Source organism: Macrobrachium rosenbergii, chromosome 56, assembly GCF_040412425.1.
Source record: "Macrobrachium rosenbergii isolate ZJJX-2024 chromosome 56, ASM4041242v1, whole genome shotgun sequence".
NCBI lineage: Eukaryota > Metazoa > Arthropoda > Malacostraca > Decapoda > Palaemonidae > Macrobrachium > Macrobrachium rosenbergii.
In genome coordinates, this window is record NC_089796.1 from 48619660 (window position 1) to 48631881 (window position 12222).

Genomic DNA, 12222 nt, shown 5'->3' on the forward strand with positions numbered 1-12222 from the left:
CCGCGCGCTCGACTCCTCCCAGTCTCCGGCCACGTCCACGCGGCCAGCCTGGCTCGGGGGAGGCGAGTGCTCGGCTCTTGCGAGCCGCTCCACTCTCGCAAGCTGCTCCGCTCTCCTCGGGAGATTGCTTCTCCTAGGCGAAAGCAGTCTCCTCGACCCGGGCTGCCATCACCACCAGGGGTTGGTGATGGCTCCCGGCCCACTGCCTCAGTTGGTTCTGCCAGCAAAGCCAGTGGGGGCACCTGATCCTCCTCGCCTGTCCCCTCCGCCTCTTCAGCTTCTTCCAGGGGGCGCGAGTCGGACAGGAAGAACTCTGGCGAGTTGTCTCCCCAGAGTTCTACCTCGTGGGCGTAGGAACCTGGCTCGGTCCTTGGCTCGACCAGGTCTTATGCCTGCGTGGTCCAGGAAGGATCACGGGGTTTTGCCGAGGTTCTCCCTCCTGCAGGGAGAGTAGATTGGGAGGAACGCACCCTGGAAGGACTCGAGGGTCCTCTGCCCCAGGATGCGGATACTCCTGAAATACAGAGGACTTTTGCAGAGGTTATCGCGCTGATTCGTCAGCACAATGACCTCGGGGAAGGGACCACGGCTTCTGCTGTGGATCGTCCGTCGTGCCTCGAATCCTTTTGGGGACCTAAGAAGGAACCCAAGGCTTCGGTGGGGCTACCGTGGTCCACGCTTGCTGAGGGGGTCCTCGACCAAGTGAACAGTCTTGTGTCTGGGCAAGACAGCTCATTTCATTCGAGCCACTCGGACAAGCTTCTTCCCCCCCCCCCTCTGCCTCGCCAGAAGCATTTCTATACTCCAGTTGGAGGGGCTTTGCTGACCAAGCAGGTTGACCCGGACCTGACTCGTCTGGATCCGGGTCTGACGTTGCAACAACTTACTGGTGAGAGTATCTCCCTCTCCCAGCAAGAAGCTGCAACCCTGGAAGCCACCACCATGGCGGCCTTCCAAGCAGTCTCCTGGCTCGATCTGTGGTCCTTCACAGTATCGAGGGTAGCTTCTTCCTCGGGCGCTATCGTACCTGGGGAGGACTCCGCCTTTGGGAGACTGTGCCAGTCTGGGGGTAGGGCTATTTCCTACCTCGCCCACCAGACTGCGAACCTGTGGGCAAACCTGGTTCTGAAACGAAGAGATGCCGTTCTCTCTCGCTTCTCCAGGTCTGTAGGTCCTGAATCAGCAACTGCCCTCAGGAATGGACCGTTGCTGGGTTCCTCCTCTCTCTTCCCTAGAGAGCTGGTGGACGCCGCGGTAGGCAAATGCCGGGCTGATGACAGCAACCGGCTTGTCCACCAGGCAGTGGCCAAGACCTTCAGGTCTTCTCATCCCACTGCGGCCAGGTCTTCGGGCCAGGCTGGCACTTCTCGGCCCTTAAGAAGTCCCAGTCTTCGAAGGGGACCCGAGGAAACACCCAGCCTTCTTCTTCCTCGAGAAGGGGGGGTCCCTCCCGCCCTTTTCAGCCCACTTTTCAAGCCGGTAAAGGGAGCAAAGGGAAGAAGAAGAAGGGGAAACGCTAGGGGCGGCGTTCCCCCCCAAAAGCTGCCGAAGGTGGGGGCGTGCCTGTCGAGCCATTGGGCAACATGGCAGCGACACGGAGCCGAGACCTGGATAGTGGATGTCCTTTGGGAGGGATATCTACTACCCTTCGAGTCTCGGCCTCCCCTCACCTACTCCCCGGTCCATCTCCAAACCTACGTTCCAGGATCATCGAAGGACACCGCACTACAGCAAGAAGTGCAAGCCATGCTGAGCAAGGGTGCTGTAGAAGTCGTGTCGGACCAGTCCCCAGGCTTTTACAGCCGTGTCTTTCTCTTGGAGAAAGCCTCAGGGGGATGGAGACTGGTCATAGACCTCTCTCCCCTGAACCGTTTCGTTCGCCAGACTCAGTTCACGATGGAAACAGCACAATCCGTGCTGGCCTCCATCAGGGAGAATGGCTTCTTACTTACGGTGGACCTGAAGGATGCGTATTTTCAAATACCCATCCATCCGTCCCCTTGCAAGTACCTCCGCTTTGTCCTCGGGGAGACGGTCTTCCAGTTCAGGGCACTTTGTTACGGGCTCTCGACCACTCCCCAGGTGTTCACGAGAGTCTTCTCTCTCGTGTCAGCTTGGGCCCACTCGCACGGGATACGTCTACTGAGGTATCTTGACGACTGGCTAGTCCTGGCGGGCTCTTGCTCGCAGTTGCTACAGGACAGGGATCGGCTCCTCGAGTTTTGCCGGGATCTAGGGATCGTGGTAAATCTTGGGAAGTCAGATCTCACACCCAAGCAGAGGATAAAGTACCTGGGCATGCTGATAGACACAGTGGCAGCGAAAGTCTTTCCCTCGGACTCTCGTATCAGCAAGTTCAGGCAGGCAGCACAACTGTTCCTGTCACGACAGGAGCAGCCAGCCCAGCAATGCCAAGTTGTCATCGGTCACCTGTCGTCTTTGGAGAAGCTAGTACCTCATGGGCGTATTCACCTGCGGTCTCTTCAGTGGAGACTAAAGGAGTATTGGTCCCAGTCCTAAGACCCCCAGTCCTTCCTCATCCCTCTTTCCGAGGAGGTGAGGGAGGACCTTCACTGGTGGACAGACGACAGGAACCTCTTAATAGGAGTATCCCTGCATACTCCCCCTCCGGACATGCTTCTGTTCTCAGACGCATCGACCGAGGATGGGGCGCACACCTGGAGGAGTTGCTGACTTCGGAGTGTGGCACCGAGGCGACAAGCGCCTTCACATCAACATCCTGGAACTCAATGCGGCCTTTCTGGCCCTCCAAGAGTTCTGGGATCGAGTGATGGGACACTCTGTGGTACTGATGAGTGACAATACCACGGTAGTGGCATATGTCAACAAGCAGGGGGCTGGTGTCCCACCAGCTTCATCAGTTGACGATGCCCCACGACCCACTCAGTAGAGCTGTCAGCCAGGTACATTCCAGGCAAGAAGGAATGTCGTGGCAAACAAGCTCAGCCGCCAGAACCAGGTGGTAGGGACCCCCTCCACCAGGAGATAGCGGAAAGGCTGTTCGATCTGTGGGGGTTGCCAGCTATCAATCTGTTTTACCACCCGGCACAACAGAAAGCTCCAGATCTTCTGTTCTGTCGTGCCGGACCCATGGGCTGCTGCGGAGGATGCGTTCCAGCTTCCGTGGAACAACCTCGATGTGTACGCCTTCCCGCCATTCTGTCTGATTCGCCGAGCGATCAGCTGAGTGATGATCACCCTGAATCTCAGAATGATTCTGGTGGCACCCAAATGGCCCCCAGGCCGTTTGGTATCCGCACCTGCTAGCTCTTCTCTCCGAGACGCTGAGAGAGATTCCCCCTGGCCCAACCTGCTGCGTCAACCTCACGTAGAGTGGTTCCACCTGGCAGTGCTTTCCCTGTCTTCACAGCTGGAGGTTATCCACCATCTCTTGCGAGCAAGAGGCTTTTCGCGTCGCGCAGCAACAGAGATGGCAGGATACCTCAGACGATCCTCCACAGCGGTATACCAGGGAAAGTGGTCCGTCTTCTGTGGTTAGTGTCGTCGAAGGGGTATCTCCCCGATCGGAGCCTCTGTTCAGCAGGTCGCGGACTTCCTCGTCTTCCTTCGCTGAGAGAAGCTTCTCTCCATTTCAGCCGTGAAAGGCTACCGCGCCGCACTCGGCCTAGTCTTACGGCTGAAAGGAGTAGACATCTCCTCTTTCGAGATCTCTCTACTGATGAGAAGCTTCGAAAGGTCTTGCCCACCCAGGGATCTCAGGCCCCCTGCGTGGGATGTGACTCACGTCCTGAGGAGCCTGACTCGCGCACCGTACGAGCCTTTGCAAGAGTCGTCAGACAGGGATCTGACCCTCAAGACCGTCTTCCTGCTAGCCCTGGCATCGGCGAAGAGAGTTGGCGAACTTCACGGACTTTCCTTTGATGTTAAACACTTGAGGGGATGGGGATCAGTTACGCTCGATTTCGTCCCGGATTTCTTAGCGAAGACTCAGAATCCTTCGGTCCCTGACGCATGGTTCGAGTCCTTCACGATCCCCTCCCTAGAGGACTTTGTAGGTAATGAACCAGACGAGATGCTACTGTGCCCTGTTAGAGTGCTGCGGCGCTATCTGAAGAGGACTCGACACCTCCGGCCTGAGTGTCGACGACTCTTTGTTAGTACTGGCTTGACCAAGAAAGAAGTGTCCAAGAACACCATCTCTTTCTGGCTTTGTGAGACGATAAGGAGAGCGTACTCTGCTGCAGGAGAAGACGACACCGGTACGCTTCGTCTGAGAGCTCACGAGGTCCGCAGCATTGGTCTGTCCCTTGCATTCCGGAAGAATATGTTGGTATCAAAGGTGCTGAAGGTGGTGGTGTGGTCCCAGCAGACTACCTTCACCTCCTTCTACCTCCGGGATGTTGCACACAAGTCCTTGGACACTTTTTCCTTGGGTCCTGTGGTGGCTGCTCAATAAGTTGTGTAGCTTACCCAGCTCCTCTAACAGGACAGGTTGCGTCTCGCCTAAGTTGTACGGTTGTGATTGGGATAATGAATGTGGAGTGACTGGCCTCTCTTCCTTCTCCCCATCCTGGCTCTCTTCCCACGGGCAGGGAGCGGATGTGCCGTTACAAGCTAGATCTGGCGGTCGATGCAGGTATGCGCATAACGGGAGCTCACGTTCTTTCTTCCGTTCAGGTTGATAGAAGCAACCCCACTCCTTCCTCTTGCAAGGGGAGGAAGGAGACCATGACTGTAAGACAAACCCAATGCTTGTATTTGCCTTTATGTCATCTGACGTCAAATTCTTCCTAGCCTACTTTGCATGAACTGACGTCTTCCTCTTTCATGCAAAGGGACCCAGAAGTCTGACAACTGATCCTGCGTTTCTTACAACCCGATCTTTTGTCAGAGGCAGTTTTTTCCCTTCCTCGCTCTCACGACCAGGAAGGGAAGACAAGGTGGTGAACTCCAGTCAGTTCATAGAGACTTAATCAGATTCCTCCCTCCAATCAATAAGTCTCCTAATGTAAAGGACTGAGGGTTTGTATATTGTGTCGGAACAAATAACAATTTTTAAAAGTAAATTGTATTTTTCCTAACTATACAAACCCGAGGTCCTTTACACTTTATGCCCACCTCATGCCACCCCTCAATCTGTTACCTGGGCCGAAAGGCAAATTGGAATGTTTACATCCGGGCAGGCGGTACTCCCGCCTCCCGGACAGTAGTTAACTGCCTAACCACTTTGTTTGAAGTTCAACGGCCGTTTCCAGCCTACGCCTGAAAGTAATCCCTAATGTAAAGGACCTCGGGTTTGTATAGTTAGGAAAAATACAATTTACTTTTAAAAACTGTTATTTTAAGACAGTTTCAGGAGCCTCAGTGTCCGAATAGCACTCCTTTGGCAACACAGCTCTTGTTAGAGTTTCAAGAGTCTTAAGATCCAAGATAGACACTCCTCAGTGTGATAGCACACCACGGTACTGCCATGGTCACCAAAAGGTCTTAGTGTCCTTTTATTTACTCTATGACAGTGCAAGTACACAAGCAGACAGAAGAGCATTCAGTACAGTGGCCAACCAGACATCCCAAGCAAGTTGGATGTAATTACAACAATTAATGAAGTCAGGAGACAAGGACAAGTTGATCTTGGCACCTTAACTTCTGGAAATTCATTCAACCTCTGAAGAAGCCTGATCATTGTCTTTCTTTTCTCAACTTCCTGAAGTTGATGCTGTCCTGATCTGCCTTCTCGCTCATTTGAATAAGTAAGACATCTTTGGTGTCCATTTACATCTAGATGCTTACACCTTTCGTCATTCTACATTTCAAAGGTGATCAGTGAGATGTATCATTCACCTTCCATGGTCCTATGACGCCAATGACAGTCTGACATCTATGTTGCCTCCGTAAAAACTTGACTTTCAACCCGATGCCAACAACTCATTCATTAGCTTCGAGTTGCCCGAGAAACGGTATCCAAATTATCATTTATCTGGCTAATAAGATGATTAAACAAGTGTACCCTGCAACTTCCTGGTGGACATCAGTACGTTTCGGGCCAGATCTTTCGAGGCCAGGGTCATCAATCTGTCTATCATATTCAGGAAGGACCTGTCGGGCAAGCACTAGGATGGAATGTAATTGTGCAGATCACTTTCATCTCCTTTTACCATGGGACATTGCCTATAGTTTCTTGGACTCCTTTTCCTTGGATCTTATGGTGGATGCTCAACAAGTCATGTAGTTCACCCAGCTCTTGAGGGACAGGTTGCTTCTCACCTAAGGTGTGCAGCTGCAAGGAGAAAGTGTGTGTGGACTGGCCACCCTTTTTCCTGTCTTCCTTCCTCTTCCAGTCGACAGAGGAACAGTGAATGAACTGCCACATGCTGGACTGGCGTTCATGCAGGTGATCTAAATGACTGAGTATCCCGTCGACAATCTAGCTCTGTTTAAATTAGTAGATGCAAATCCTTCCTTCTTTCTAGCAAGGGGAGGGAGGGACTGACTATGAGCAAGCCAGTGGTTCTTAGCTTTATAGTCTCCGACACTATGGGTTCATCCAAATCTTTTCAATTCAAGTATATTACATTCCTTTAATTCGAAATGCCCAGAAGTCTGACAAACATTCTCTTGTTTAGTAGCTTAGAGGTATTGTCTTCTTCCTTTGCTCTTTCATGACCAGGAAGAGAGTACCCAGGTGAGCCGAATTACCAGTTAGTTCAGAGATTTACTCAGAATCCTCCCTTCAAAAGTTGAGTCTCCCATATGTAAAGGCCAAGGGTTTGTACAGTAAACGCCCCATATTCACGGGGGATGCGTACTGCACCTCACCGCGACTAGCTAAAATCCGCGAAAACACTTAGAACTGCCTATTTTGATAGTTTAAACATAAGAAAAACCCTCAAAAAATGCTTATACCGAGTATTTTAATAGTTTTATCTCAAAAAGTGCCTTTTGTCATGAAAATGAGATGAAAATACAGTAATTAGTGAATATTTCTCAGTGAAAAATACTGTGAATGGGCGAATTTTCTGCGAACAATGGTAGATACGTTCCAAAGAGAAATCCACAAATACATGAGTCTGCGAATCGTGAGAACGCCAATACGGGGGTTTACTGTATTCGTGTGGGAACAGATGACAAATTTTTAATATAATTTGTATTTTTCCTGACATACAAACCTGAGGTCTTTACATAAAGGGCCCGCCCCTTACCACCCCTCATTCTCTTACCTGGGCCAAACAGTAAACTGCGTAGATTTGAGTGCACAGCGACTTGATGGGTGGTACTTCCACCCCTACCATTGGTAGCTGTTACCATAACTACTTTGCAAAAGTTTAAAGATGCAAAAGTTTAAAGACCCAGTTTCCAGCTCGCTGAAAGTTATTTCCTTATGTAAAGACCTCAGGTTTGTATGTTATGAAAAATTTGCCATATTGACTGTGAAGCAGAGGAAATATTGCCCACAGGATACTGAAAAATGAGTCTCTCTCTCTCTCTCTCTCTCTCTCTCTCTTTCCTTCATAAATCACGAATTTCTATATTTTGATATCTAACATAAGAATAACTTCTCACTTTTTCTTTCCAAAGTTGTCCTCTCTTTCTTTGTCATAAATCATGAATAATTTCCCTCTTGATATGTAAGAACAAACCCCCCTCTCTCTCTCTCTCTCTCTCTCTCTCTCTCTCTCTCTCTCTCTCTCTCTCTCTCTCTCTCTCTCTCTCTCTCTCTCATAATTTCACTCTTGATATTTAAAGTAAGGACAACCCCCATCTCTCTCTCTCTCTCTCTCTCTCTCTCTCTCTCTCTCTCTCTCTCTCTCTCTCAGTACTGTAATGAAATATGAATTACAGTACAGTATTAAGCTAACTTTTAAATGAAATTAGAATGCTTTGGGAGCATGATTTTATCATATTTAGGGTTTGAACTCTAGAAATAAACATTTACCATATGTATTAGCATTTTTTAGTGACCTTACAAAACACCTGTGAATCCTGCAGCCTTACACAAGGGGTTCTGGAACCTAACCTCGCATAAGTTTGAGGTATTACTGTATACATTTATTTTACTTTTGGCATCATTGACATAAGCCTATACTGATGCAGTACAAGTTTTGTTGATTATGTCAGGCATTCCTATAGGTCTAGCTCATATTTACAAACGTAATTCTTTTCAGAGCCAGTGTCCAGCACTTTCTTCAGAGAAAAACAGTCATCAGCTTTTGACACCAGATGAAGGCACCATAGACATAGATGGTATTTGTATGTCAGCTAGTAATGGCCAAATTGAACATGTCTCAAAAAAACAAAAATATGCTGTGTGCATTGCCTGTATTGGTCTTCTTCAGTCTGGAAGTACATCAAATGTCATCACACAGGTAATTCAGTTTTGCCTCTAATATTATTTTCACAGCTGGTACAGTATTCTATGAGAATAGTTATAGTTTTTGTTTTATATTTGTTCCTACGAGAGTACAAACCGTCACCTTACATATAGGAATATTACAAAGGGTCAGTTGATGTTGGAATGCCATCCACTCATTTGTTGGTAACCTTTCACTTTTTTCAACTATTGTTACTTACTTGTTGGTAACCTTTCACTTTTTTCAACTATTGTTACTTACTTGTTGGTAACCTTTCACTTTTTTCAGCTGTCATTGACTCAAGATATTGTTGTTTTCTGAGTAGCATGATTCTCAACTGGGTTGTGAAACTTTACATACCTTGTATTATTTTCTGTTTTCAGTTGTTAGTGGAGACTGCAGTAACTACAGGCCAATTTCTATTCTCCATGTGCTCTCCAAAGTTGCAGAAAACTTATTTTTAAGCCTCTTTATGAGTACTGTGGAGTCCAAAGGATTGTTAGCAAAAAGTCAGTATGCATATAGGAAGTTAGGTACCTGCAATGCTCTTTTAGATTTGACATGCCATTTGCAAGAGAAGCTTGATAAGGATTTTGAGTGCAGAGTACTCCAGATAGATTTATTGATGCTTTTGATTTAGTAAATCATAAGGCACTTTAGAATCTTGGAGTGGGTGGATATATTAGGATTACTTCAAGATTTCTTCTTAGGTAGTGGGTGGATATATATTAGAATTACTTCAAGATTTCTTCTCAGGTAGGCAGCAGCAAGTTGCTGTTGGTGGGATCTTTAGCAAACCAAAACCTTTTGTGTCTATAGTCCCACAGGATAGAGTTCTTGGTCCACTTATTTTTAGTGTGTACAAGTGATATTGTTGGTGGTTTGGTGTAGTAAAGTCTCCACTTAAGAGAAATGAAGCTGCCCTTAGTCTCAGTCATGACATGGAGCGGATTAGTGAATGGTGTAGTTGGTGAGGTATGAAGCTGAATTCCAGTAAAACTAAAATACTATTGATTAGTAGATCACATACTGATTTTCCTCCCCATCCTCCCCTTCAAGTGGATGGAACTATTAAATGAGTGTGCTGCTTTAACTATACTTGGTGCAACTTTTGACTTACATCTTGCTTTTAGAAACATCAAATAATCTTGACAGCAAATGCCACATGAAGGTTAGATATTTTATGTAAGGCCTCATATGTTTATAACTGATAACATCAGTGCAACCTATGTAAGCTCATTTCTCCTTCCTTTACTAGAATACTGTTTGGATGTTGGTTTTTGGTGGTAGGTTTCTGTTACCTAACATTAGTAGTTACGACTTGGACCATTGACGGACGGTCTCTTGCTTGTCAATTTTTCATAAGTTTTATTTTAACATATCTTTCACTTTTACAATTGATCCCTGATCCCCTTTACCTGCCAAGGGTAACCAGATTTGCTGAACAGCAGCATTAATATGTAGTAAATGTTCCTTGTTGTCGAACTTCTCAGTTCTAGAGGTTCTTTATTCCTCACACCGTTGGACTGTGGAACAGTCTCCCTTAGGATGTGCATTTGGAACTACAAAAGTTCAAGCAAAGATGCAATGCATTGCTACCCTAATCAGTTCTCTTTGTATTTTATAATTTTCTTACTTTTTATCTATTTTTGTTCCTTTACAAATACAAACCTTCATTTTTTACATAGAATTTGGCTTGTGGATGCAAGCTGGAATGGCTGTTAAACTTTCAGACAAGGTCTTTAACTACTGACGGTAGGGGGGAAGCCCCGCGGCCTTGTTGTTCTGCACTCCACTTTGCTTTCAGCCACAGTCATGTGGAGACATCTGCTGCGCTTCTCTGTCAGACTGCCATTAACTTTCTATTTACAGTGCAGTATTTTCATTTTGTTAAATTTAAAAATTTTTTCGTTGTTAAATTAAAATGCAAATTCCTCAATCATTAAAGCCTACTGTGAAGAGGAACCCTCTAGTCCTTTGGCACTGCCCAGGGAAGGACAGGCCCGGTAAATGGTTCCTCTCCTCTATTAAGGTTGATCCTTAGACTGTGTGTTTCATGCCGTAGGCATGAATATAATGAAAATAGTCCATGTTCAGAGTGCCGGATCTGGCCTACTGAACAGTAGGTGAGGATTGTTGGGAGGACGGAGAGAAAGAAGGGTTCTCTGGTATCATCAGAGTGCAGTAATCTGCCAGTGACAGAAATTCTCTCCAGTTCCTTTTTACCTCCTTTTTACCTCCAGCCAAAAGTTCACCCTCTGTTACCATTCCCAAGAGAGGGGTTTTCCCTTTGTCCACTCCTGGTACATCAGCAGAGAGCTGTCGATGTGGGGAAGACAACCAGCCCATTTCCTCTCTGGCAGTCTCTCTTGGCTCAGAGGAGGAGTTGCCCTCAGTTGGATGCTTGTTTTTTGGTCATAGGGAGGCTATCTCACCTAACCCAAACCTTTGTTGCAGGTGCTGTGGAGACCGAGGGGCTTAGGAAGCTTTGGCCATCCTTAGGCCTCTTGGGGGAGCTGAGTGTGTCTGTTCTAATTGATGACTTGAAAGCTGTGCAAGACCTTCCTGTTACTGCTTTGACCATAACCGTGACTTCTATGGTTACGGCAGCCGCCGGCATGAGGACTGTCACCATGTTGTTGGTAATTCCGCACAGTCCATCGATGATGTGCCCCCAGGTGCTTTCGTTGACTTCATCATTGAGTGACATCCTCCTCTAAGGCTACCCTCCACAAGAAGAAAAAGTTGAAGAAGAGGAGAATGAGATTGTCACCGTGGTCTTCATCTTCATTGTCGAGTGCTGTTGCTTCCTCCCCTTTTTCTTCCAAAGATAGCAAGCCACAAAGAAGAAGGCTGCCTCGCCTGCCTGCAGGAAGTCTCGTAGAGCTCCAGCTGCCAGCTGTCTCCCACAGAGAGGGCTACTGGGTCTCTCGCTGGCAGTACTGTGAGTACCAATGCTCCCATTGCTGAGCCCACAGGAGCAACCTCTGCCCAGGGTTCTCCAGACCCCTGGTGTGCTGGTTCTAGCCCCAGTAGCTTGCCTACCTGGGCTGGCAAGGGTTCCTGGTCTATGGACCCGGGCCTGGCTGCCAGCACGGTCCAGTGAGACGTGAGCAGAGAGCGGGAAGGTGCTCCCTCACCCCCTCCTGCTCTTCAAAGCGAGCAGCCTAGGGGTCTCCAGATATTGGCCCGGTCACCCGGGCAAGGCAAGAGGAGGTCCTCCTCTCAGTCATCTCCTGTATAAGCCTCGGTTTCTAAGGAGGTTGGAGCATGCACGTGGGACAGCCCCCACCCAAGTATGCATGAGCAGGACTGCTCTCCCCAACTCGTGCTGACGTTATCACCACAGGTTGATGACGGCCCACAGACTTTGGTCTTTGACAGACTGGGCAAGGGTCCTCGCGATGCCTCACCTGTTCCCTCCACCTCCTTTGGGTTTTCTGGGAGCCAGACAGGCCTAGGGCCTGGGACTAGAATCATTCTCACTCCCATCCTCAGAAGCGTACGTTCCTGGTTCGGTCCTCGGACTGTACAGGACATATGCTCGAGTGGTAACACCAGGGGCTCTGGTGAGTGACCCTCTCCTGCGGAGGGAGTGACTTGGGAGGACCAGGACCTGGAGGGACCTGTGGGTCCTATGCCCCAGAACTCGGACACCCCTGAGTTATAGAGGTATTTCGTAGAGGTCATTAACGTGATAAGTCATTATAATGATGCAGAGGAAGAGACCTTGGCTTTTCCTTGGGCTGTTCTTCAGCTATTGAGTCTTTTTGGGGAACGCAGAAGGAACCCAGGGCTTTGATCAGCTTGACTTGGTCTACTTGCTGATGGGGTCTTGGACTGAGTGAATTCTCTTGTTTCTGGGCAAGAGAATTCACTTCAGTCTAGCCAT

The 12222-nt window shown here is 48.3% G+C and overlaps 1 protein-coding gene across 6 annotated transcripts in view; it reads left to right on the plus strand.

Annotated features, from left to right (window-relative positions):
• Pus10 (Pseudouridine synthase 10) overlaps window positions 1-12222 on the plus strand; it is a 361563-nt gene that overhangs the window by 3744 nt on the left and 345597 nt on the right. For all 6 annotated transcript variants that reach the window (XM_067100515.1, XM_067100518.1, XM_067100514.1 and 3 more), the window contains one exon: window positions 8145-8345. In XM_067100515.1, coding sequence (XP_066956616.1) covers window positions 8145-8345 — 201 coding nt within the window. The remainder of the gene's footprint in view (window positions 1-8144; window positions 8346-12222) is intronic.